This window comes from Spodoptera frugiperda, chromosome 25 (assembly GCF_023101765.2).
Source record: "Spodoptera frugiperda isolate SF20-4 chromosome 25, AGI-APGP_CSIRO_Sfru_2.0, whole genome shotgun sequence".
Lineage (NCBI taxonomy): Eukaryota > Metazoa > Arthropoda > Insecta > Lepidoptera > Noctuidae > Spodoptera > Spodoptera frugiperda.
In genome coordinates this window covers 20,276,361-20,303,818 of record NC_064236.1, presented here as the reverse complement: position 1 = coordinate 20,303,818, position 27,458 = coordinate 20,276,361, and the positions used below count along the sequence as shown (strand labels likewise).

The following is a 27,458-nucleotide window of genomic DNA, read 5'->3' as shown; positions in this document are numbered from 1 at the left end:
GATACATACGTATACGAGAGACAAACACAAACACTACGAGGAAGGGATACAGGTCGGGGTCGCTACGTCGTTGTCACCAGACAGAACTACACCAGTTCTCTACGCAATGTGATGACGTGCCTCTCTACGGCTAGGGATGACTGCTGCCCGCGGCCCGATGCACCACTCATTGTATACACAACACAATACTTATTTATATAATATGCATCATAATATTTTGCTAATGACGTCACTCTGTATACGGAGCACCGTCTACGACTAGCTCCAGATCACACGAAAACTAAACATGGCAGGGTACAATATTATTATAGCTACTGATTCGTTTGCTCTCCCACATAACTAAACCCTAATAGCTTATAATATATGAAGCCTTTCCAGTGAATGTGCGCAATGTTGGTTTCCTACAAATCTTGTCCTAACAAAACGGCCACTAAAAATATATGAAATTTGGTGGAGCAGTTCGAGAGTTACGCGCCCACACAAGTTTCAGTGATTACCTAATGCGAGAGGTGGACACAAGGTGTGCGGGCAGTGGGTGCTACACTATAGGGGCAGGAATGTATCGGAGGGGACGCGGACATGGTGAGGGCGTCGCGCACTCCTCTACTTACCAACACAGCCGTACACGGGTGCCAAGTTAAACAAAGGACGCGACCTTACCAGTTAGTCACGGTTTACAATCACATAATGTATACCTAATGTAGTCCGATACCTAAGAATGATGCCTTCTGTACTTGAGTTACGAATTTAGGTATTTAGTTTGTATGTGTTACGTGTTCGCTCACACAAAGTTAGTACTGACATTTGGAATGGTACCAGTGGGATCGGGCCCTTTAGTTTCCGATGGCATATAGTTGGAAATTCTGATTGCACTAAAATTTTAACAAATGAATATCGCACGGTCCATTAAATTCCTCGTTTAACCTGGCACCCTGAAGCCTGTATATAGGGTGACTGGTCATTAGTGAAGGACATTCAAACACGAGATTGTACTCATGATTACAAACAACTTTTTCAAATAAACTTGTTTTGTATATGTACTCACTAATTTTATTTTTATCACAATAACAAAACAACTAAATTTCGCAAGCGAGTGTGCTTTCTCATAATCAGCTGTTAGCAGCTAAAGTTCCAAAATACCTACCCAGTTACTAGTCTTCCGACAACACGGGCGCGGGCGCCGCACCTCGCGAAACTTCGTTTTGTTATTTTGATAAAGATAAAACTAGTGAGTAAGTAGGTATACAAAAAAAGTGTGTTTGGGAAAGTTGTTTGTAATCAAGAATACATTCACGTGTTAAATGTCCTCGACCCTATATACATTGACATTATGAACATTTGGCAAACGATACAGAAATATATAATGATGGGTAAATATTGTAATAGAATGTATCCGAAACGCATGATATACTTACGATGTGCGTGACCCTATCGCTATACAGCTGAGCGAGCGGACAACAAACAGAAAACGCTAGTTATAAGGCATGTCACGTAAGGCGTGGCCGGTACCTATGTATGTATGTGTGTATGTGCTCACCGTTGAGCGGCGCCAGCGGCTCCTCGGGCGCTGCGTCGTCCGCCGCGTACTGCGACTCGCGGAACGAGCTGCACGACGACAGCAGGCTGCAACAACACAAGCACTGCTTCCAAACATCTAACGTCCGATGTACTCATGCAACACCAGTCCCGAGCGAATGGGACGTGGGGTGGAACGCACAGTACGTAGTATTTTAGTAAAAGAAGGGGGAGGTAGGTTCGTGTGCTAATGAATGGTTGTGCTGCATACCTGGTGCGTTTGGGCGGCGTGGGCGCCTGTTTGCCGCGGCGGTTAGTGGGGCGGCGCATCTGCACGGCGCGCCCCTCAGCCGCGCCTCCCGCGCCCCCAGCGCCCGCCTTCTTCAAAGACATCTGCGGCGTGCCGGCCGGGCACGCAGCGCCCCCCTCCTGCAGCTGCTTCTCTACCTCTGCGCAGAGACGGCGAGTCAGCACCTACCGTGTACGCGGCGCGCAGAGTATATACGGCGTGCAGATATGTTACCCTCGGTGATGGAGTTGTCCTGGAACATGTGCTCGAGCGCGTGGTGGATGTCGCGGAAGGTGGGGCGGTCGGCCGGGCTCCACTGCCAGCAGCCGCGCATGAGCTCGTACACGGCGCCCGGGCAGCCCGGCGGGCACTCCATGCGGTAGCCCTGCATTGTTCCATTATATTTACACAATACCCGGCCGCGATTCAAGACAAATCTATTGTGCTGGTCTTGAGAATAGTCTTCTAAGCAACACAATACAAGAGTAATGAAGTAAAACTGTGTATTTGTAAACATGCTATGTATATTGGTGAGCTCAACGCTCGCGTCACTTGTACTAGGAATATCTTGGACTGAGCGTTGCAATGCGGTACCCACGGCCCGTAGAGTCGGTAATGTCCCACGCTCCTTGCAGTATTACGTACTATTGTGTATGGCACAAGAAAATAACAAGAATCGGAAGTTAATCGGTTTACTAGGAAATGACAATGGCCAGATCTGCATGGAGACTGGTGCCTTTTAATTATTTGGCGGCAGGTGATCGGATATGAAAAAACTGAAACATTACAAACAAACAATATGTGGGGTCTTATATCAACAACTCGGTCGAACTGAGTTAAATCAAATATTATTTCTGTATAATTCTTAATAATTATTGATGGCGACCGCAAAAGATGCATATTTCGTCATTTTCGTATCAATTTTGTTAATAAATGTTTATAAACGATTTCAAGAAATAAAAATGCTTATTACGTGTTACGCTTCTTTTTCTTTTATCAAGTCACAGAATACAGAGTGGGTATAAACAAATAAACCGAGAGCCGGCCACTGCGCAGGTCAAATATCTTACGCGTAGTTGTCTAGCGTCTTCAGTTTACATACGGGTTACTCCTGTGACAGATATTCATGACCAATTTCTTCTCAGTCGAAAACGTGCAATAATCTTCACGAGCCCTATCATGAAGTGCTATCAACGACAACGCCCCGGTAGTGGGTTGGGTAGCGGGTGTCGACAAACACGTAAACACATAATTTACAGTTAGCATAACATTTTGTAGAAATGAAATCGTCATCCGGCCACAAAGTGATATATTGTAAAAGTACACATTTGCTTATTTTATTACGCGAAAACAACTATTCTGAGGGGCGCGGGGGGTATGTCAGTCGGTACCACACAACTTGTACGCTCGTTCGTATAGTCCATCACCTAACAACCAGCGCATTTCCAATCTCCAAAATATTACGCTAACTATACAGGACACAATAAAGGCACCAATTGTAGGCAATGGTGCACCCCAAATTGGATGGTTTAGGTTTGGTATGAACTCTTAATGACACATTAAAATTTACTTAGGATTGTAAGAAATGCTGGTTGCATTTCCGAGATCAACATTGCCCAATCAGAGAGCAATTGTCAACATCAACCAATCAAGAGCAGTGTGTTTTTTCCGTATTTTTTTTTTAAATTGTAATATTCATAGTTTTTCTGTGACTGGTCGAACCGTTTAGAACCTTACGGATGGATATCCATCAGTTTATAAACTCACCACGGCTAGTATTTATTACACACGTATTTAGTACACATACCTATGTGTTGGTCAGTTTGGGCAACACATACATAGGTATGTGTAAAAAGAGTGTTAAAAAGAGGTTCTCAATTCCGTTATAGTTATGTAGTAAACAAGGTCACGCCATTAATGCCTGAACCTAAAAATGGGCAAATTTCTAGACGGTTTGTTACAGCTACCTGTTCCTTACCCAGGTGAACTGTGTTATAAGGTGCGCGGTGTTGAGGCGACACAGAGGAGCCACTAGCTTTTCTATTAGATTTGTACGAAAATTAAGTTGTAATGTTGAATATAATATACATAATTATTTTTGATGCAATTGATTTGGTCAGTCGAGGTCCGGTCCTAAGGTCCTAAGCAACTGAAATATAATATTTACATATACACGGTGTAACAAAAAGGGGGTATACATATCAAGTGCATGGTTTCTAGATAACACAACAAACGATACTGGAAGGGTTTTAGAAACTCATGTTTTCATGGAACGAAGTTATGAATTTTTCTAATATTTAGTCTGGTCAAATTAGACATTCGGTGCTACATAAATTCGCAACAAGCTGAATTTCGGTACAATTGTTCAAAACACGGTTATAAACAATAGCTGAAAGTTCCCCATCATTCCTGTGTGTGGAAAAAAAATATTCGGAGATATCGCAGTGTAAAAAGTTGTAACAGTTGCAATTGTCATAAAATGCACACGTTTCCACGCCACCTATGAGGTAGTGTTTAGCGCGTTTTGTTAGGGTTCCGTATGTCCAAATGGCAAAAAACGGAACCCTTACGCTAATCATGTCTGTCTGTCCGTCCCTGGCCAATGTCACAGCCATTATTTCATGAAACTGGGGTCCATCAGTTGAGAACTCTGTAACCGCTATTCATAGAATTTTGAATAAAAATTCATAAATTTTAAAATTAAAGGGGGCACTCCATACATGGAACTGATTCAAAAAAATTTTTTTTCAGCTAACATAGAGCGTTATGGGTGTTACATATTGGACGATGTTATCTTTAAAAAATAAATTCCCAAAAAGTGTATTAATATACAATTCCTAAAACCATTTTTCATCGAAATCAACCGTTTGAAAGTTAGACGCTTCCTTTAAAGTGGAAAAATGAGTGTCCCCCGAAGTTCAAAGTCAAAGTCAAAGCATTTCTTTCAATTAATCCTAAATTAGGCACTTTTGAAACGTCAAATTGAATTGTCCGTCAGTCTGTCTGTCAGTGAAGCTAGGCGCTCGTTCCAAAGTGTAGCTTCGAATGGAGAAGAACGAGCAAGAAACTCCATCGTTACTCTTTTCAAAAAATGTTTTTTACAATATCTCTGATACATTATTTGATCATTTACCTATTGTCTATCATATGTAGGAACGATGTGCCGACAATACGACGTCAAAACTAAGGGACAATAAAACCAATTTGTAAAGAATATAAATTAAAAAAGGTGTTTCAAACATAGTGCCCACATATGTACACTTTAGGTTTGAAATGAATGCTCTTAATAAAAAATAATCTTAAATTTACTTTTTCAAATAAAAAAATAATAAATAACTGCTTGATGCCACAGATCCCTAGACTACATTGCCCAATAAATTACTAGAGAGCAACGTGTCAACTAGTGATCGTCTTAGAGCATTGTCAGTGTGAGCGAGTGTCCAGTGGAGGGGACCAACAACATTTTCATCTTCAAATAATCTGACAGTTTATAATATGCCTGTTTACACACGTTCACGCTTTATACAAGATTTAAATTTTTTCTCGTTCAGATTCAGTATGGTGGTTGGTAGTTTATTGTAATTTCCTTAACACAAAATCCCAATAAAGGATTTCTGGCACTTTGGACAATCGGAATTGCGGTATAGTAGACCGACACTCATTTTTCCACTTTGGAAGCGTGAACTTTGGAACAATGAAGAAAAAAGTATTGGTATATTTTTATAGATAATTTAATGATCTACAATTTTAGTCTGAGGTATTTTTCTGATAAAACTTACCGTTTTGCTGAAAATCGCGAAAAACTCATTTTTTTGACATTTGACCTTGAATAATTTTTTTCCCACACACGGGAATGATAAGGAACTTTCAGCTATTGTTTATAATCGTGTTTTGAACAATTGTACCAAAATTCAGCTTGTTGCGAATTTATGTAATTTCACCCTAATTTTTTGGTCTAATTTGACCGGACTAATTTTATTTCTTATTTTTCATGCGAATTAAAATTAGTTAGATAGGTACTAGGCGATCAGATTTACAGAAGAAATGTTTCGTAATTAGCAGAGGACCCTACTAGTGTTGTGGCACGTTTGTAGATTTGTAAAATCAAGAACCATGCGACACCAAGTATTTGGTACCAAATTTTATGTCAATATACTATACATAATTATTTTTGATGCAATTGATTTGGTCAGTCGAGGTCCGGTCCTAAGGTCCTAAGCAACTGAAATATAATATTTACATATATATAATACAGTCTGCTCTAGTTGCCCGCGATGCCGTGAGTATCAGTGCGAGGGAGCGAGCGGCGGGAACAAATGAGACCCGTTCCCCACACCGGAGTTATTATAGTCGGCTGATGGCCAAAAGAGGAGCTTGCCCTAATACCCCCGCTGGGCAGGCAGGTTGGAGATAGCTTTTTAAAGCATCAGCGCTGCGGCCCGGTCTCTGTTAAGCATGCCTCAAGTTTACTGATTGTATTGTACTCTACTGCGCCGCCGTCTCACAGCTAATCGCGGACTATTATTGTCACTCAGTTGAATTAGATCGAACGGTTGAAGTAACGCTACAAGTAATGGCTGGATACTACTGCGTTACACACCTGTAGTTTCAGCTATTACATACTACTTACTTGCACATCATATTGAAAGCCACCAGTGTGGAACAGTGCGTCTATATCTGGTGAAGCTCAGTCGCTAGAAGTGAACGCACCGTGAGGTTTATGGCAGGAATCAGTTAGTTATGTTGGAAAGAAAGGTATGAGCAGAGGTGTAATGACAATAGGAAGAGGATAACGCACTCACGAGTGACAGCGACATTGGAGCACTGCGGAACTCTTGTCGGCGGGTGCGAGCGCGCACTGCCGCCGCCGCGCGCGCATAGCTGGGCGGTTAGTGCGCACGGCGCGTCACCAACCGTAAACAATCGCGCACTAATATATACAAACAAATGTATCTCGTCACCGCGCCCCTATACAGCGGGATGCTAGCTACTCCATGCAACGACGCTTTTATTTTTTTATCCCATAAATATTAAGCGTGGGTCTATCAACTAGAGAAGCGTTCCCTGCGAATAATAATGATAGTAGTCCCAGATGTATAATAACATTAGAAATACGCAAGTTAAAATCAGTTCGGCTGTGAGAACTCAAACTGCGGCGTGGAAATAATAGCACAAGTGTAGATAAATGTGTGCGGCGCAGTACGGAGCAGGTGTTTGGTAAACAGTGGCGACAGGAGCACCCTGTGCGCGCGCATTGTGGCGCGGGTATAAACGCGGCGCGCGCGCTGCCCCGGCACCAGTCGCAGCCGCGCCGCGCCTCGACATGATCGCCTTCAAGAACACTATCGTCTACTTCCTGCTCTTCTCAGTCGCCGTGCTAGGTAATGTTCTAACCTGACCGCTTTTGGCTACGACCTGTTGTTATTTTTGAAAGTGTTTACGATCTTGCTATGCGATCTGTCTATCTTGTAATCTTCAAGACAAAATAAGAATGAATTAATCATGTTTTATATTTCAGGTAAACACAAAAAGATGAAACCGAAGAAGTTCGTTTCGCCGACCACGAAGGGCATCCAGTGTTACAACTGCCTATCGTTCGACCACCCGGGCTGCTGGGACCCCGACCACCCCGACTACGCCAACATCACGGTATGTGACGGCCCCCTCCGCCCCCGCCCCACCCCGCGCCGCCGCCTGTAAACCTCTCCCTTTGCGCAGGTGCCCAACATCGACTGCTACATCCCCGGCATGGCGTTCCTGTGCATCGTCATCACGTCGGAGTCGGCCAAGCTAGGTGAGTAGCTAGGAGCGTGGTGAGTGGGCGGGTGGGGGCGCGGGGGCGCGGGCGCGGTGAGTAACGCGTGCGTGTGCTTGCAGTGGAGACGGGGCAGGAGATAGGCCCGGTGCGCGCGCGGACGTGCGTGCCCGCCAAGGACTTCTCCAAGAAGACGGTGTCGTACTCGATGTGCAGCAAGCTGAGCAAGGAGTTGTCGGCGTCGGAGATATTCTCGCGTATCGCGGTGTCGCGGCCGCAGTGCACGCTCTGCAAGAAGCACCTGTGCACGGACGCGTCGCACTGCTAGCGGTACAATGGGAGCGTGTTACGCAACGTGTTTAATCGACTACCGACCAGTTTCCATTCTAAGAAATGCAAAAACGTATAGTACTTTGTTGTTTTGAAACTAACACACCTTGTTGAACTAATTGGAGTTGTTGGGGCAAGAGACGCGCGTTTCGATTGTTTTTTTTTTATATTTCAATTATTTTAATAAACTTTTAAGATTATCTAATGTTTGTTTTGATTGTCTGAATGCTTCGGTCAACAACGTGCGCCCTTGGAATGGATGACGCGGCAGAAACAATGCGATTGTTTGCGATTGTTATTGTTGTAATGGATTACTTATTTGTAAACACGAACGCGATGGCTCACGCAGTTGAAATTACCTTCTCGAGCATGTGGTAGACGTCGGCGAGGTCGACGCCGGGGTAGGGCGACATGCCGTAGGTGGCGATCTCCCACAGCAGGATGCCGAAGGCCCACACGTCGGACTTGGTGCTGAAGGTGTTGTAGGCGAGCCCCTCGGGCGCCGTCCACTTGATGGGGAACTTGGCGCCGGCGTGCGCGGTGTACGTGTCGTCGCGCATCAGCCGCGCCAGCCCGAAGTCCGCCACCTTCACGAGGTGGTTCTCGCCCACCAGGCAGTTGCGCGCCGCCAGATCCCTGCAACACAAACTCTCACCTTCTAACTCTCGCACTCGCCTCATCCGTCCGTGTCAGATACTGGACTCCATCGTGACTCTTCTATAATTGTATTGTATTTGTTACAAACTGTTTTATAATTTTCCATGCCTAATCTTTACGATGTTCTACATGTAGCAATATATTTTTGTAAAATACCAATATGCGAATAAATAATTTAATGTGGTACTTAATGAAGTTAGGTCTTTTCAATTTGTGACATGTCCTATGAAATGTGATTGTACGTTGGAATGCATTATTTTGTACATAGTGCACACACAGATCAGCGGTCTCATTGTCATCGTGTACCTACCGATTAGTATAATAAGCCAAATGTGAAACACTTACTGTTAGATATAATAGGGTAGACGACTATTTGTTCTAATGTTTGTCTGATAGGTTACTTAAATACATATGTTGGACCAATACTCTTTTCTTTTCTTAGAATCAAAACCTTCCGACCGATATAGTATATCGATTGTAAATAATGCGTGACGTCACGTCCCGAGTTTGACATGAGTTGCACTCCTGGATACAAAGTACTCCGATACGTTGAGTTAATGTTTTGAGGAGTATTGTTTGTGGGTGGGGTGTGTGGTGGGTAGAATACTTATAGCTCCCTGCTCTTCCCGCGGGCTCGTAAGGCGCTGCCGCGGTGCCGCTGCGCTAACTTTCCTTGGACTTGTATGTAGCTGTACATACGCCGCCGCCATACGTATGTAAAGGTACAGACAGTACGTGTGTAAGCAATCTAAGACAACACATTTCACAGAGACAGGGCAGCAGCGCTCTTTAAATAAACGGGATCCTATAGGGAACAGAGAGTTCCATAAGATCGGAAAAGGAGGATCCTCCGACCAGGCGTGGTGATCGTGCTTACTTCACTTAACTTCATGTCGATGTAGGATTGGTTACCTCGATCGTCCATGCGCTTCATCTGTCTTCTGTCATTTGTCATGTGTCGTCGACACATTGGAATGACGACTCACTACGATCTCCAACCCTTCTTTCGAATAGGGTGCTTAGTCCAACAGTGGACTCTCACGCACGATCGATGACGAATGCTTTGAAGGATTCGAGAATCTGTCTTGCTTATAGTTTTTCAGGCGGGAAGTCCGTTGACTGCGTGTTTGCGAATAATTATTTATGAATGAATAATATTAACATCAGACACGTCGTGTACTAATGAAATTATTGAGGTGACGCAGAGTGCAGCGCTGCAAGTGTGTAACAATAATTAGTCCGGTCGATAAGGAAAGACAAACAGTTGCGTGTTTACAGAGCGCGCGTTGTGTAACGCGGCGCGGCACCTGCTGCGGCCGGCCACGCAACCACTCTAGCTCCGTGTTACTACCACCATAAACCACTTTACAAATTGTTGTAATCAACATTTTAACCTCAAAAACGGTTCATATGAAAATAAACAGATACTAAACTGCAATCGATAAGTTATCTGTTATCAATTTTTTTACATAACGACTTATAAGTTGGTGAATTTTAAACAGTTAGCTAGTTTCTGTTTCCTACACAGTACTGTATTGTACAACTACGTTTAAGGCATTTTATAACAGCATATTATTTCAATTCGAAGTCAAATTCACATGAAATTATTGGAAACTTCTTTTACATACGAGTATTTGTTTTTTCGTTGATAGATAATTATTATATTTATATAAAAATCACAAGAAAATATTTCAAGTCGAAACATTTATTTAAATTAAACTAGATACAGTTAAATTAGTGACGTAAAGTGGTGTGGTGCGTCGGCCATCAGTTTAGATTCCTATGTAGAACAACTAGCATAAAACTCCATAAATACTATTTAAAAATAAACTGTTCTCTGTAAAAGCAACAAAAATAAACAATGTTGCGTTACCTAACAGATAAAGGTACTACTTTCTATGGATAGTCAATTACTGTGGTAAGAGTATAAGGCTTTTCCTAATTGATAATGGTCCGCAATGTGTCGCGGGATCGACGCCCCTAGTGTCGGGCTGGCCTATAAGGTTTATCTAGTTAATAATTCGGTGAATATATGAAGTGCCGTGGGACAAGCTGTACGTAAATATCGATGTACGAGGCGGTGAGTACCTGTGTATAAAGGAGCGGCTCTCGAGGTAGCTCATGCCGGACGCGATCTGCGTGGCCATGTACATGAGCACGACGGCGCCGGGCACGCAGTCGCGGCTGCCGGTGCGCAGGTAGTCCAGCAGGTTGCCGCGCGACATGAACTCCGTGATGATGTAGAACGGCGGCTCGCGCGTGCACACGCCCAGCAGCTGCACCAGGTTCGGGTGCCGCATCTCCTTCATGATGGCCGCCTCCTCCAGGAAGTCCTTCAGCGCCATCGTGTCGTCCTTCAGCGTCTTCACCGCCACCTGCACACACACACACACACACACAGACGTGTCACCACTACTTCAGAGCGTACAACATGGAATCAACAAGACGTGAGGAACACGAAGCCATATCCTACACCTTACCATTTTTGAGAGATTCAACTCTTGAGATTGTTAAATGGATTGCGGACTTGGTCTCAAATGTATTCGTGACCCAACCTGTGGCTCTTTTTGGGAAATTACTATTTCAATAATAAAATCAATTAAAGTAGACGTAAAATTTTTGTCTTTATAAGTACCTACAATATCAAAAATATACAGATCAGGATTTGCTAAAGCAACGTCGATGCAAAATGACAAAAAGATAATTAATACACCATTTAAAACATAAAATTAAGTTCAACTCAAACGACGCAAAGGCTGCTCTTTTTATTTTTTTATATTTCTAAAAACAATTTCAATTATCAGTTCAATTATCTTCTTATAGGATCCAGTACAAGCGAACTTTCATACGACATACTACTCGTAAATTATATTATTTACTTTTTCAGTTTACTCAGGTAATTGCTTGACGAATAACTCGACTAGTTTCAAGCCGCTTCGTCCGGGTCGCTCACAGGTATAACCCATTTATACAAACAAAGTATTATTTCATTTTATTTTATTCCATTTCTTTATAAATGACGTTCCCCATCATCATATCAGCCGCGAGACATTCTCCCTTGAACATGTGCATATTAAACATATAAATATAAGGCTCCCCCCGATGACCAAGAGTCAATATTCAACCTGGAGTTAATCAAGGAACGTGTCTTTTTGGTGATCCCGGTAAGGGAGACCGCCAAACTACAGTAAAGGCCACTACAGTTAAAATTACATAACTACTGTGGGTTTTAATTCAATCCTGTGTAATTAGTTATTTGATACAGTAATGCCAAATATTTCTGATAGTAGTCAATTAATCCTCATAGCATTTGTTACATTAACATTAAATAAAACCTCGCTTTTGAATTGATACTTGAATTTTCGCCGACCCGGTGTCTGAGTATTTTGCGAGCGATCGAACTCAGGCACATCGAATAATATAATGTAATACTGAAAGAGTGTACTGACGGTGATGTTCCCGCGCTTCCAGGCGGCCTCGTACACGTCCCCGTACTGGCCGCCGCCCAGCTTGTGCTTCATCACGATGTCGGTGCGGTCGATCTCCCAGTGGTCGGGCGGCGCCAGCGGGAACACGGTCGGCTTGTTCCGCTTGGGCGCGGGGTACAGCAGCTGCGTGATGAGCCCGTCGCCCACCACCGAGTGGTGGTGCACCAGCTCCGCCAGCGTGCCGAACTTGGACTCGGACGTCACGTACACCTGTGCCACACACCCCGCCTCATCAAACACTGTGCCCTCTAGTGGGCGGTCCGCGCGTGGGCCGCGCGTGGCCCGCTAGTTACCTTTCCGTCCGAGTCCTCGTTGATGCGGTAATGGTAGACTCGGCCCTCATACCGCAGCGAAATACTTCGTTGGCCGGGACTCGACTCCGACTCGCGCACCTGCCAACAGACACGTACTTCCATTTTGGTTCCACTAACAAATATTCCAAAACTATATCGATTGTGTCCTACGTCACTGTAAAATATATCCCACCCAAAACATAAATGTGAAAGGCTGCCAAGTTCGATAATATTGGAATGCTTCGCCTATAAAAGAAGTGAAATCTAAATAAGTACCAAGTTCCATACACAGACCTCAGTTAAAAATGATATAACTTGGCAAGTTTTAATAGAAAATTATACAATGTGATAGGGGTGGGACTTCTAACCCGTTAAGGCTGAGTACTACATCTAATTTTATCGACAAAAATAATAATATGGGGGGTTGAACCCCTAATTGAAAATATTGAAAAATACTTTTTACAAAAAAATAAACTGACTTCACTAAAAAAGTTAAAAATAACTTTAATTTCGGAAGTCGGTGTAACAAACAAATAATACCGAGAAACACCGATATTTTATTTTATTTCACACGACAAAAAGTCGGTTAAAATTCTCTATCTCAATAACTACTTTATTTATTTGTATTGTCACAGTCAATTAACTTTATTGTGATTTCTATGTGAGTATGAAGTTCCATTGGCCATTTCTGGTCTTCATCATCAGTTCCACCTCTTCAAATGTTACTTTTAGACTGTAAATGCTTCAATTCTAGATGAATATACCAAAATCACTATATAGTTCCCTATAATATTTGAGGAGTTCCCTCGATTTCTCTAAGATCCCATCATCAGATCCTAACTTGGTGACAATGGGACCACCTCAGAACTATCTACTTTCGAACAAAAAAGAATTTTGAAAATCCGTCGACAATTGACGGAGTATTCGATGAACAAACATACAAAAAAAAAACATACAAACAGCCGAACATAGTACCTCCTCCTTTTTGTGAAGTCGGTAAAAATAGTGATTTTTTCGGTAAAAATAATTCACAAATGATTTTTTTTCTCACCAAAACATTATCCAACATATGAAAAAAGTTATGAATTAGTTAGCCAAGGTTATTAGCTACCGTTTGTTGTTTTTTTTTTGTTTCTACGACACATACAACCTTTGATATCAAAAAAAGTAAAAAAAAATATTAAAATAGCCATAATGGCTATGGTATAACTTAAAGACCTACCTCCATGCCAAATTTCAAGTCAATACGACCATTGGAAGTGGTCTAGGTTTTTGATGAGTGAGTGAGTGAGTCAGTCAGTCAGTCAGTCAGTCAGTGAGTGTATAGTAAAAATAGCGATTTTCTGACGTCAATATCTCAAGACATAGGTACATTAATGAAATTTTGTATTTTAGATAAGTAAGATCTCGACAGATACTAGAAATTTCATTGGCGTAGATAAAATAGATTTTGAGTTATAGGCGGGTCGAACTTGGCCCGAAATGGTTCGTGTAATATAACCCACGGCCGGGGTGTCGGTTTTTTTGTATCTGTATGTACAAAAAGGGAAAACGTAGCACAATGTGAACTAATGATGTGGTTTAGTGTAACTCGCTACTCCCGCGTGTCTAGTATACTTTAATTATTTCCATAGTATCATGTCATATGGTATTCTCCTGTGGGGGAATGCTGCTGACATTCAGTCTGTCTTTGTGCTGCAGAAGAGAGCCATTCGATCAATTTATAATCTTAGTCCGGGGCATTCTCTCAGTGAACTGTTTAAAGAAATTAATATAATGACTGTTGCCTTTCAATATATCTATGAAAATATAGTGTATGCTCATAAAAACATTAAATTATTTAAAAAGTACAGTGATATACACAATATTAACACTAGAAATAAATATAAATATGTTGTTCCTACTACTAGACTTAAGAAAATAAGCGGTTCGTTTAGATGTCAATGTATACGCTTTTACAATAAAGTTCCCAGCCATATTCAAAGTTTAAACCTAAGTAAATCTAAAAATGTTATTAAAGAAAAACTTATAGTAAAGTTTTTCTATACATATAATAAATCTGTAGAAGGGTCAATTCTGTACATTGAAAATATTGAAAAAATAAATAGCAGGGGGTGTTACTAGATCGATACCAAACCCAAATATGTGATTAAATTTTTGTCTGTCTGTCTGTCTGTTTGTATGTTCAGGCATCACGTGAAAACTAACGGTTCGATTTCGATGAAACTTGGTATACTTATACCTTATTATCCTGGGCATAAAATAGGATACTTTTCATCACGCTACGATCAATAGGAGCCGAGCGGTGAAGGGAAATGTTGGAAAAACAGGAGAACTTACTCCATTTTTTAAGCTTCCGTCGCGTGTGCAGCCTTAATGGTAAAAGCTACACAGAAATAATGTATGACGGAAATGTTCTCCTTAAAATTGTTTAAAAAATAATCCACGACAGCAAATGTCTCTCTTATGGTTGACTCACAATAACACGTATAACTCCCGATAGCTTAGCAGTTCAGAGCTTTCTGATTATATTTGTCTACTCTTACGTTTATAACACATTTATTCTTTCATTCATTCATATTAGAATAAATCTGTAGAAGGGTCAATTCTGTACATTGAAAATATTGAAAGAATAAATAGCAGGGGGTGTTACTGGATCGAATACCAAACCCAAATATGTGATTTTTTTTTGTCTGTCTCTATGTTCAGGCATCACATGAAAACTAACGGTTTGATTTCGATGAAACTTGGTATAATTATACCTTACTATCCTGGGCATAAAATAGGATACTTTTTATCCTTGAAAAATACGTAGAAAAAAAATCTTTATTTTTCAGTATTCTACAGAACGCGAGCTCAACAGCAGTAGCTCAATAGAGGGATCTCCTTAATTATTATGGGCCTCGCCGTATTTGGGTCCAATCAATAGATATTTATAAGATGTCATTGTCAGAGTTACTCAAAATGGAGAAATAAAACTTCCACGCGAAACCGACATCCGCGCGGACGGAGTCGCGGGCGGAAGCTAGTATAAAATAAAAGACTACATATTTGGAGGATAGTCAGGCTTGGGAATGAACTGCTATAATGTCCACACAGGTCTTGTTGACATGTTTGTAACATTTATAGTTACATTTTTTATATAATTTGACATTACATAGCTGGACATTGTTTTATATATTTTTATATTTCCTTTTAAAATTGTTAGTTTGAGGACCGTGTGAGACTTTTGCTAGTCATTTTATTTTTAGTAAATTATATTCTGACAGTTTGAGCATTTGTGTGGCCTACCCAAGTGTTCTTTTGGTTGGTATTGTTCGTCAGATCATTCAGCAACAGCCGTTAGCTGAGCTAATTGTAAACTGACACATGCATGCTGCCATCTGAACAAGTCCGCTCAAACTGCTGTGGTTCTTTCCTCAAAAGACCACTACAAAATCAACTTGCACGGTTCTCTGACATCTTTAATTGATTTTGGCTGGACTTTAAAAGAGACTATGACCTCTGAGTTTGTTTCGGCATTTCTTTTCAGAGTAGTCCGATAGGAAATGCCGGCCTTATCTAGTTATTTTAGAGATTGACGTGTAAAAGAGTTACATTGTAACCTATTTGCAAAATAAATATCATTTATCAATTATCCCTCCTCGAGTTTCAAACAGTACAGTGGTTTCAGCGTAGAAAACAGAGAGACGTGAGTTACTTTCGTATTTTTATAATTTTTCACCCACTGCTCGGCTTCTATTGGTCATAGGGTGATGTGTTATAGCCTACAGGCTATGCGCTAAGACCTTCACGCTCAACATCACGGTCGGAAGGCTATAACCTTCCTCGATAAATGCACTATCCCACACAAAAAGAATTATTCAAATCGGAATGATAGTTCCGGAGATTACCGCGTTCGAATTAGTATAGTGTATATAGATATAAGTGTGGAGGATTGCTATTGTTTCGATGCAATGTCATCTGTTGGATTTGGGCTGTAGTTGTAAGTAATGATGATAACGTTATAGCATCATGGAGTTACTCGTCAGTTCCGTTAGTTGCTGAAGGAGGTTTAACTTATTCCGTTGCGTTGGCACGGTCGCTGAGACGATAATGTCATCGACGTAGCACGACTACCATTGGAATTGAAAGTGCGCATTAATTCTAATTAATAATCAAAATTGAATTCTTGTCGCGTCACATAGATAGAGTTCGACTGACCAGGAAGCTGCCGTTGATACCGGAGGAGAGCAGATACTCGGCGGCGTTGCGCGAGATGGGTCCGTGGTACCAGGAGTGCTTCTCGAGCGAGTTGACGGGCGTGACGTAGTTGCTGGGCACCCAGCCCACGCCGCCGCCCAGCGTGTGCGCCTCGCACCACTCGCCGCTCTTGTTGTAGCTCTTGATGCGCACCTGCTCGCCTGCGCACAACAATTCCAGCTTATTTACTACACACTAGTTTATGGACGAATGATACTTCACTTAAAACATAATAATTTTATATTCTTTTTGAGTAATATTGATAACCTCTACCCAAATACAAGTCATATAATGACACCCTATGTCGTAGGATGTTCAATAAGTCTCATAGTCTCGTAGTCTTAACATAATATATAGCTTCTTTTTTAAGAGGGAATATTATACCAGGACTCCTCCGGCCTAGGTGAGGCAAGGGGGAGTGTCAGACTTTAATCGACCAAAAACCACCCTGTTTATTCTCCTGCTTTGAACCGCAGCCCTAGCAACCCGTTGTCTTCCGTGGCTCTGTACATTTTGGGAATCGGCCCTACTAGGCTCCATCTGTGGTCTGATGTTTAGCAGCCTCTTCAGATAAACTAATGTAATATGAGAGGTAGGCTTATAAAATGAACACCAGGTTTCGGAATCTGACTGACCACAGAGGTAGTGCCAGCCAACCAACAGGTGGCGGTGACAACGTCGCCAACAGCAGGCAGCAGCAGCGGGAAGCAGCATGGACCAGGGCTACCAGATCGCTGAATTAGTCAAGCAGATCTAACAGACAACCCGGCCGTCAGGTATACCGGTATATATACAGGTATAGATCGAACACCACACACAACACCTACAAACATTACTAAAGAGGAATTTGAATCTATAATAGCAACGGACTATAGGACGCTCAACGCGCACACAATACCTGATAGGTACCCCATTCGCCACATACATGACTTGGTATATACCCAAAAATATGGGTACCTTGATGACTTCGTGGTACACCACAAGAAGAACATGAAAGATAGAATATCAAAATCGAATCATATATTTATTTAGTTCAATTTAAATACAATCGATCGATATTGTGTATAATGGTGTGGATGTTTCAAAAACCATTTTGTTACGCTGTTTCGGAAGTTTTCTAAATATTGTAATATTGTCTAATCCAATGATTACAACCTCTTTTTTTTGTGGGGGAAAATCATCCAATGACTTCTCCCGCCTTGGGCGAGGCGAGAGGGAGTGTCAGACTCTTACTGACTAAAAACCACCCCGTTCCTTCTCCTGCTTTTCGAGCCGGAGCCCCGGTAAACCCGCTAGGTAGTCCGCAGCTCCGGATTAGGCATCAGCCCTGCTGGGCCCCATCTGTGGTGGTCTGATGGCTCTTTGAGGCGCGCGCAGAACGCGACGCGCCGCACGCGCGGGTCTGGTTCTGTTCGGGCGATGAGCTACCCTTGCTCGCCGTCCGCAGACCCGCACTTACGGTGGCCGGAGATCGTCTCGCGATCCCCTACGCCCGGAGTGTCTCTCTCGACGGCTGGGGTGTGAGGGGGTTTGTTCCCTCACGCGCCCCGCCTCCTCCTTAGCTAGCATGACTGCTTCGCAGAAGGAGGAGACGGCATCCCAGTCCCTCTCGCTCCGCACCATGGCTTGAACCAGTGCCGGGCGCGAGAGAGGTCGCCGTCGCCGACCACATTCCTGAGGACTTGGCGGTGCTTAGCCCACGCAGGGCACACCGTCACCGTATGTTCTACCGTGTCCTCCGGGTGGTCCTCGCAGTGATGACACCCGGGCGTTTCCTCCCGCCCAATAAGGAACAGGAACCTACCGAAACTCCCATGTTCAGTAAGCACCTGCGTCAGGCGGTAGGTGAGGACGCCGTGGCGCCTCTCTAGCCACTCCTCAAAGAGGGGACTTACCGCTGCGATGACAGCGAGCCCAGCCCTCGGTTGCGACAGTCGTTGCTGCCATTCCGACATGAGATCGCGCCGGAGCTCGTCCCGCCACGCACTGATCTGGTGCGGCAGTGGAGTTTCGCCCCGGCGACGCGCGTCGGCGCGCAAACTGAAGTCCCAATTGCCGGATCCTATCAACAACTGTCGCAACCGCTCTCGCCATTAAGTTGGTCGCCGCCTGGTGCGACCTCCCGTGCGCTAACACTAGCGTATCGTCGGCGTAACAAATTACGCCGACGCCGTTCGGGAGGTCGGTGCGCAGCACCCAGTCGTAACCGATATCCCACAGGAGCGGTCCCAAAACCGAAGCCTGTGGAACACCGCGCGACATCTCTCGCCGTTTCCATTCGCCCTGGTGACCGGGGTATGTGACATACCTGTCTGTCAGGTAGGCCTCGATTATACGACGGAGGTAGGTAGGAACCCGGTGATACCGGAGTGCCTCCAGTATGCAGCTCCAGGGTAGGGAGTTGAAGGCGTTGGTGATGTCCAGAGACACCGCCACTACGACCTTACCCCTGCAGTACCCGTCGTGAGGTCCCTTACGCGCATGATGGCATCCACCGTGGAGCGCCCTCTGCGGAAGCCGAACTGGCCATCCGCGAAACTCGATATTACTTAGGAGTCGGTCATGAACAGCAACCGATCTAATTTACCCCTGACTACATGGCAATTGTCAGAGTTGACTTCTTACATTGTGCAGACTATGGGTACCTTGCGAAACGACATTATGCCTTAAAAATATGTGGCATATAAAGTAGACCCCTGCGCAACGCATCGTGAGTTCGATTCCTGCACGGAACAACTCTTTATTTGATCGACAAATTGCTGGTGCTGGTTCTGATATACACGTGCGTTTGTGTTTGTAAACATACCCACGGCATATAAGGAACTCCACCTCCACGTTTACCACGTTCAATACAAACAATTTTGAATATATTTTGGCCTCTATCTATTGTACTGCATTAAATAATTTTGTAAGCATGTACCTATGTGTCTGCATGGACCTTGTGCAAACTAGTAAACACGTAATGCTAAGAATAACGGGAAACTATAGCAATATGGGCTCTGGAGCTACACTGCAATGGTTATCGTTCAGGCCATTTGTTGAACCCTTACCATTAGGTAAATACCTATCTAGGAGAATGCACCCGTGCGAGACCAGAATGGGCCGCTAGTACACGGCGCCGACGCCCAGGCCACTTTCCCATAATCCTTTGAAATATTATAATTAGTGATTTAGTGATGCTGATAGAATCCATGATAAGTGATGGGAATACCTTTCTTGAGACTGAGCTGGTTCTCGCCGCCCGCCTGGAAGTCGTACAGCGCCACAAACAGCTGCGGGTCGTCCTCCTCGTGGTGCGCCAGCAGGTTCTCCTTTGATGTCCATCTGAAAACATTTACTTTTGCCATTAGGTATACGTAAAAGCCGCAGGGTGACACCTGCCTACTCTTTGATATATCTGAACCTTCTAAATTGTGATCTGCGACCCGTGGACCCGCCAGCCAAACATTTAAATTAAGTAAATGGCCATACTTAGTCCAGCTATAGACTGGCATGGGGTGAATGATGGAAATGTTGTATTATGCTTGATGAGCATCGTGTATCACCTGTTGGCAGTGTCGAGCGGCTGCGGCGTGCCCGGCCCGGGGTCCCCGTCGGGCAGGTCCGGGATATGAGGCAACGGCCGACTCTGCAGTAGTGCTTCTGTAAAAACATATTTTGTTTTATATTACTACCGCCCATGTAATAGCTATATGCATTGAATGACATTTTTTCGAGTAAACAGTCCATACGAATAAATAGTTCATCGGGAGCGGAGTAGTAAACAATTCCGAATGGAACCATTTATCCAGGAGCACAATATGACTGGCAAGTCGTAGTGCATCAGGTATATCACATAATTAATAGGTATTATAAACGGTGGACAGTCGTGGTCATGGCAGAATTGCTGGAAGATTTAAGGACAACGCTCAACCTCTGTCAGTGTCAGAAGGAGATCTGGGGAAACTCAGCAGTAGACATATCGTGGCTCAAATTATGACAATGACATCCCAACACTAAACACAGTACCTACATAATGAATACTTGTAAAAATATTTATTTATTTATTATTATAAGGCACGTCAACAGAATAAACACCAACATTAAAGTAAGACAAGATGAAGACACAAGATCATGTGCTTATGCCAATTATAGACATGCACCACATTCACAGTATTGACACAGTTAGATGTCATAAAATTAAATAATAATATAAATACAATGCAATTAACAATATTTTGTACTTAAGTCTTATAATATTACAATATTGAATAACCTTGTATATGAATTAAAAATGCCAATGAGCAATGAGCAATTGAAAATGTCGACTTTATTCAACTTTTGAAGCTCTAACCACAGAAACATATCGACCCCTATACATATATAAGTAAGAATGTTTTACTTGACTGTAGGCAACGATAAACGTACATATTTTTTTATTGTTTTTTAAAAACATTACCCCACATTTGGATTTTCTCCTGTGTCGTGGGTGCGTTTACAAACATACAATTTCACATGCACATGACACCCAGACCAGAAACAAAAATATGTGGATCACACAAAGAGTTGTTCCGTGCGGGAATCAAACCTGCGACACGTTGCACGGCAGCCAGTTGCCAGCCACCGCGCCAACCGTGCTGTCAAAAAGTATTGAACACATGAACTAGCATCTAGACTAATCAATTAAGTTTGTGTTCGTTTGTCATATTGAAATAACTACTTTTTATTACTATATATATGCATAATAATATATAAACAATAAGGTTAGGTAAGTCCGAACACTGCTGACTGCAAATCGTATGCATCACCTTCGTTCATCAGTCATGAGGTTGTACATCCCACAGAAGTGTGATCGAGGCTTATTAAATGCTAAGACCCTTCACACCCGTGAAGTGTGCAACCTCAGGGAATATTTCCCATATCGACTTGTTGTGTTTGAGGTGCCTTACTACGAGTATGCGTTCGACCCAATTCTAGAAAACGGCCATATAACGCTGTACTGGGATCGGTCTATCATCACTGACAGGACTATTGTAGTCAATAAACCTGATGTAGTGGTGATAGACCGACAAGCGCGCCGCACGATGATAATCGATGTCGCCATCCCCCTTGACGGGAACCTCGTGAAAGCTGAGAAGGATAAACAAATAAAATATCTTGACTTGGCTCACGAGGTTGTCCACATTTGGAATGTGGTTTCGGCTATCATTGTGCCAATAGTCGTGTCGGCCAATGAGTTAATACCCTATAGCCTCGACTACTTACGAGGCTGGCGTTAGGCGGATGGATCAAGGGCCTGATGCAGAAGGCAGTTCTCCTCGAAACACGTATTGTGAGGTTTCAGTCTCTGTTGCCCTAACCACAGACAACTTGGACAATGCTCCTGCTACTGGTCGGCTGCTACTTTTATTTTTTTAAATACTATTTTATTCTGTATTTTATTGTAGTATTCAAAAATGTTTTATAATAAATGTTTCATTCAGAATTACATTTTTTACATAATTTGACTGTCTGTTTGTTCTGCCTAATCTCTGAAATGGCTGGACCGATTTTCAAGGGACTTTTATTGACAGTTACCTGACATACTAGGAAGTAATTTCGGTTACTTTGATTTTAGAAAAAACTTAACAATAAAATACTAATAACAATGCATATACACATAAAAAACATCCATACAAGTGCAAGCAAGACTGTCGGTATTGTACAAGACATGAATGGAAAAGAAACAATCTAGTAACTACTGCATCCCGGCAAGTAATGGAGCTTACTCAAAACCTTGAAAATGATTACAACAAAACGAGTTGTTTTATAGAATTGTCAACAACTATCAAAGTATATATTAGTTATACTGCAACCTTTTGATATCAGTTATACTGCACTGAGTCGCAACATTACTAACTAGTTTAAAAAAAATCCTAGTGCCACCAGCAGCGTTTAAAATAATGGGCAGTGTAGTGAACCCCAAACGTTTTTTTCTCTTCGCTATATAAAATAGAGCTAGTTCCTTGCCATTCGTAGGTACATGAAAAACCCCAATGTGACATATTTTAGCAATGGTACCCAAGTACGTTTTTACTTCGTCTTTAAGGAAATTACCTTACTAACTATATAACCATCTCCCGACCGAACAAGCACAATTTAAAGTTGAATAAACAGTCGCCGTGAAATGCAAAACTCCGATAGAAGTAACCATAAGTGAAGGATATAATAAGCTAACGCAGTTGTCAATTTTTGGTTCGACCAATAGTGTGGTGACATGTCAGTATTTTATTATCTTTTAAATTTAAAACATTACAATAAAATCTTCAATGTCTTAGGTGGACCCACAATGTTAAAATCAAAGAAATCGTTATCCTTGCGGGAATCGAACTCGCGACAAGTCGCACAGCAACCGGCTGCCCAGCCAACCATGCATTATTGTAGAAGACTGACCACGCTAGCCATAGATACATGAAGATATTACGACAAAGCAAATATCGCAGGAGCAACTATATGTAACACTGAACTGTGGTAACAGAACTTTACATTGACATGAGCTAGGCAGGTACAAGTAATGTAAAGGAAAAGTTGTTTCTTTCCACAAATATTCGCAATGCAGCCTTTATTATTAATTCTAAAACACAATAAAAATGTAAAAGCTAGTAGTTTTATTGTATCTGAGTACTTTAATTGTTAGGAGTGAAATAAAATAGCACACATGAGAACCACCCCCACCCCCACCATAATCTAAGCAATAAAGTTAAGCAGGATACAGAAAGTCAATTTAATGATACAACTTTACATTGTTTAGCTAATTAGCTAACGTGAGGTCGCGTCCATAACTAGAAACATCTAAGACAAATCTAAGCTATTGCATAATTCGTGGAAACCTCTCTGATAGTGTTATACACTTCTGTATACCATCATCCGGCATTAATTGGCGTAGGGTTAGCAATACTCGGCCAGAATCAGCCGCTGTAATGAACACAAGATCTATACAGAATCGCGCATTATGCCATATGCCACCCTAGAACATACAGAATACCATAAGCGACATGTCCGTCCATGCAGTGTTATGCAAATCACAGTAATCACTGCCTGGACACAATGGAGATGTCCATTGTGTCAAGTAATCATGTGAGAGCATCAGAAAACATGTAAGATTTTGCTATACATTTGTTATGTATTCTAGTAATAACCCTAGTGTTATACTTGGGTGTATAACTAAACTCTAAATAAATGCAGATGTTTATGCAGGTACACAGAAAACATTTCCCACTTAAAAATCTATGTAAGCCAGTATTTTTTATTAATTAATCTTAATCTATTGGTCAGACAAAAATATTGTATAACTTGTTCACTCTTGAAATAACTCTTTTTTTTTAGGCTGCCACAACCACAACTCCTATGTTAAGTCCATTAAAATACCATATTTAAGTAAATATGTTTATTGTGCTATGTAGCAGAACCAGTACAAAGGTGAACTAAACTAATAGTGTTGTACCCTTGACTTACATACTAAGATTTGACAAGTACCTACAATAAGTACACAACATCCTATAATCCAGGATTTATATTAGATACAACCATGGAAACACCAGAACTGAAGTGTAACATATCCCAAGAACATGAACAAATGTCTTGGATCTAAATAAATCAGAAAATACTATTAGAGAAGATGACAATGAAATCACATCCTTAAAAACTTAAACCATTTCTAAGATTAATCTTTAAGATTTTGTACACACATTACATGATAATAAATTATAAACTTGTTATTAGTCACAAGGGATTAGGATAATGTAGATATGTTGATTGTTTCACATGTTTTTCAATATTCTGCAAACCAACCTTCTGAATATCTTGTTTCAGTGACATTAAGTCCAGCACGAATGGACCAGCTTGACTGGAGTGACGCCACAGCCTCACAGAATACCAATGTGAAACAAATGTGATTTACAGTAATGCTTAGCCCAGGAGCTTAAAATGTTTTACAAATTATAGCAGTATGTAGTTTTATAAATTATCTCAGACAGGCACTTTGAATCATAGCATTAATACCATATTGTATTCTGCTTCATGGCATATAAAGTAACACACAAAATTATTATTTGATTTAGTATTTTTATTTGTGTTCCTACCTTTACACAGTTTGTTACAATTTATTTCAAATAAGGTTAGGTTAACATTTGGTACATAACTATTTGAAGTTACACTAGAGACTGCATCAACTCGTCATCATCATCAACATCATCAACAATAGAGGTTATAGCATAACAATCACCATCCTTGCACAAAGCACCCTTGCTCAAGGCAGAATGGGGTTTTCAAATTTATAATTAGAAATTAGATAACATAAAGCCTAATAGTCCTCCACACCTAATTAGAAATAAGCTCAGGTTTACTCAGAATTCTTTCATTCATTCACATCTTAGACAGTACAGATAACTCAGAAAACTAACCCGAAAAAAATTAAGTATGGGGTGCCATGCTTCGGCACAAAAGGACCAAAAGGACCAGCACGACCAAGTGATACCACAGTGTCATGAAAAACCAACATGAAACAATGGTTGCATTGTGTTTCGTTTTGTGAGTGGGGGTACCAAAGGCCCAATTACCGATTCCCCAACAAATCGCAAGGCGATTGTTTACTATTAGGTCATCTGATTGTTGACGTGCTTGTACCATATAAAAAGGTCAGACTAGCAGGTGCCAGTGCAGTGTGATGTTTCAAACCTGCTTGAGAAGTGGGCAACACCAACCTTCAGGCAACCATGACATTTGTGTGAACTAGGTAGTTGATTAATTTTAGCTAAATTCTAATAGGATATGTAATACAGTACACAACCTAATATAATGGAAGTGAAATATTGTAATATTTGTGAAGTAGTTTAAATGTGGTATATTTACTAAATATTATATCCTTATTACTTATACCATGTTCATATTTGAAACAATATTTTTTTTATCTAACATACTGTTCAAACTATTTAAGAGATAAGATTCAACAATCGCAGTGGCAAACTAGTTTATCATAATGCTTATCATGAAGGGAAGCAATTTTTTCACTAATATCTGTTTTGTACAAGTAGGTGGGTATAGGTACCTACTTTATTTTGCATTTAAAATTCAAAAGTAATAGAGTTAAAAATACTTGATCATCTACAACAATAATAGTTTTCAAACAAACCTATTTTTATTTTATTTGTAATGTAGGTAGTTATGTATAATAAATGAGTGCATGCGAAATTATAAGCAATATGAGCCTGCACATTATGACCAAGATGGTTACTAGCCACTGAAATTTCTGTATAGGTATAGAAAATATCAAATTGTTTCTATTTGCGCCCCTAATTCATTTATTCTTGTAAACAACATACCAATTATTGTAGACTATTTTGACATGAGTAAACCTACACATATTTTTATTGAAAAACTATGATGGTATGTGTAATGTACTTACAGTTCTCTGTCAACTACAACAAGGTTAATTAACTTTGTGGGTTTTGTAACTGCCGAGATGGATTCCAGGACACAGCTTGCTTTAATTTAACCCGGCGTCATGGGGGTTGGGTCTGTGCGACCCACCACATTTTATTTCGCTTGTAGTTCGGTTACTATGCGTGCGACGTTGCTGCTCTTCTCAATAGCTGGAGCTGTTGAGTTGTCCTACGCTTCGCAAGCTACACGTTAGTCGTGCCACGGCCGCAGTGGGAGATACAGGTGCACAAAGTTAAAAAAGGTACGTGAGACCCATCCCCGCAGTCGGTGTAACAATTTCGCGCCATTTTGTATACATATTGTTTAACTTATTATCTGTGTTTTTATCATTTTTATCTTTGATTTTTTATTGTTATTTACTATTGTAGCTGGTTATATATAGTTCAATGTATTTTATTTGTATTTTTTGTAGGTACTTAGTAAAAAATGGACCGTGAAGAGGCTGAACGACAGCGTATTCTGGCAATTTTACAAGAGTCTGACTCTGATACTGAGTTGTCAGACCAGGATGTGTGTGACGAAGAAGATCATTTGAGTGTAGCGTGGAGCGTAGTATTCAGCCAAGAAAGACCGTAAAACTAATTACACCTGCGAAAGTTGAAACAAATATATCTGCGTAGAACATATAGTACCTTTCTGAGCTGACTGTACCAAAGATAATGATTCCAAATGATTAATTGTTTATTTTTTAAATTTATTTAGTTACCTACAAAAAAAGTGCTATTAAATGTTAAGACTGATTGTTAATTAATAATAATATAATTACATGTAGAAGTAGAAGAGAAAATGTTTGTTGATAATTTTAGTTCTTTTTTAAAATTTTATTATATATAATTAAGACATAATATAACATAATATTTGTGTTTTATTTAATCACAAAAATACCCAAAAATATAAACACGCATAAAAATAGTCTTTGTTATTTATAAATTTATTGAAATAATTTCGACATTATGAACGGGTCGGTGAGACCCACCCCAACGTCCGTGTAACACTTTTCCACCCCCATGACGCCGGGTTAAAAAAAGCCTTCAATGTAACCAGTTGATCATTAAATTTAATGTAAAATACAATACTGGGGCAGTTAGTTTCAAAGTCACTACAAGTAAATTGTCTAGGTCAACATCAAAAACAATGATTCTTCTTTATTATATAAGTTTCGTAACAGATTGTCATTGTGAGAAATTAGTTAAAAAATCTTTGTGCTTAATATACACCATCAACCACTTGACTGCATGCTGCATTATATGCGACACAATAAAATACTTTATGTCTCACACAGATCTATGTTCATGCATATTTTCATATAACTTCTACTTACTCTCTGTACTCCTCGCCTACCAATTCTACCAAGAAACAGAACCAATATATGCAAAAACATATCTACAAAATTCCAAATATTGCTGTTAACTACTAATTTACTCTCTTTT

General features: G+C 41.2%; 2 protein-coding genes and 1 long non-coding RNA gene across 4 annotated transcripts in view; 2 read left to right on the top strand and 1 right to left on the bottom strand.

Moving 5' to 3' along the window:
- LOC118275722 (tyrosine-protein kinase Abl) overlaps window positions 1–27,458 on the bottom strand; it is a 34,599-nt gene that overhangs the window by 6,042 nt on the left and 1,099 nt on the right. For both annotated transcript variants that reach the window (XM_035593822.2, XM_035593893.2), the window contains exons 2-11: window positions 20,115–20,211; window positions 19,781–19,893; window positions 16,531–16,730; window positions 12,328–12,426; window positions 11,996–12,244; window positions 10,635–10,921; window positions 8,249–8,525; window positions 2,039–2,189; window positions 1,787–1,964; window positions 1,538–1,623 (exon numbers count right to left, since the gene is read on the bottom strand). In XM_035593822.2, the coding sequence (XP_035449715.2) occupies window positions 1,538–1,623; window positions 1,787–1,964; window positions 2,039–2,189; window positions 8,249–8,525; window positions 10,635–10,921; window positions 11,996–12,244; window positions 12,328–12,426; window positions 16,531–16,730; window positions 19,781–19,893; window positions 20,115–20,211 (1,737 nt within the window). The remainder of the gene's footprint in view (window positions 1–1,537; window positions 1,624–1,786; window positions 1,965–2,038; window positions 2,190–8,248; window positions 8,526–10,634; window positions 10,922–11,995; window positions 12,245–12,327; window positions 12,427–16,530; window positions 16,731–19,780; window positions 19,894–20,114; window positions 20,212–27,458) is intronic.
- LOC118275917 (uncharacterized) lies at window positions 7,017–8,089 on the top strand. Its single transcript, XM_035594087.2, has 4 exons — window positions 7,017–7,185; window positions 7,323–7,453; window positions 7,523–7,598; window positions 7,682–8,089. Exons 1-4 carry the CDS (start codon window positions 7,128–7,130, stop codon window positions 7,885–7,887), a joined length of 471 nt encoding a protein of 156 aa, XP_035449980.1. The 5' UTR covers window positions 7,017–7,127; the 3' UTR covers window positions 7,888–8,089.
- Window positions 23,263–26,883, top strand: LOC126912446 (uncharacterized). The gene is made up of 2 exons (XR_007707166.1): window positions 23,263–26,269; window positions 26,441–26,883. It is a non-coding gene; the product is annotated as an uncharacterized LOC126912446 (long non-coding RNA).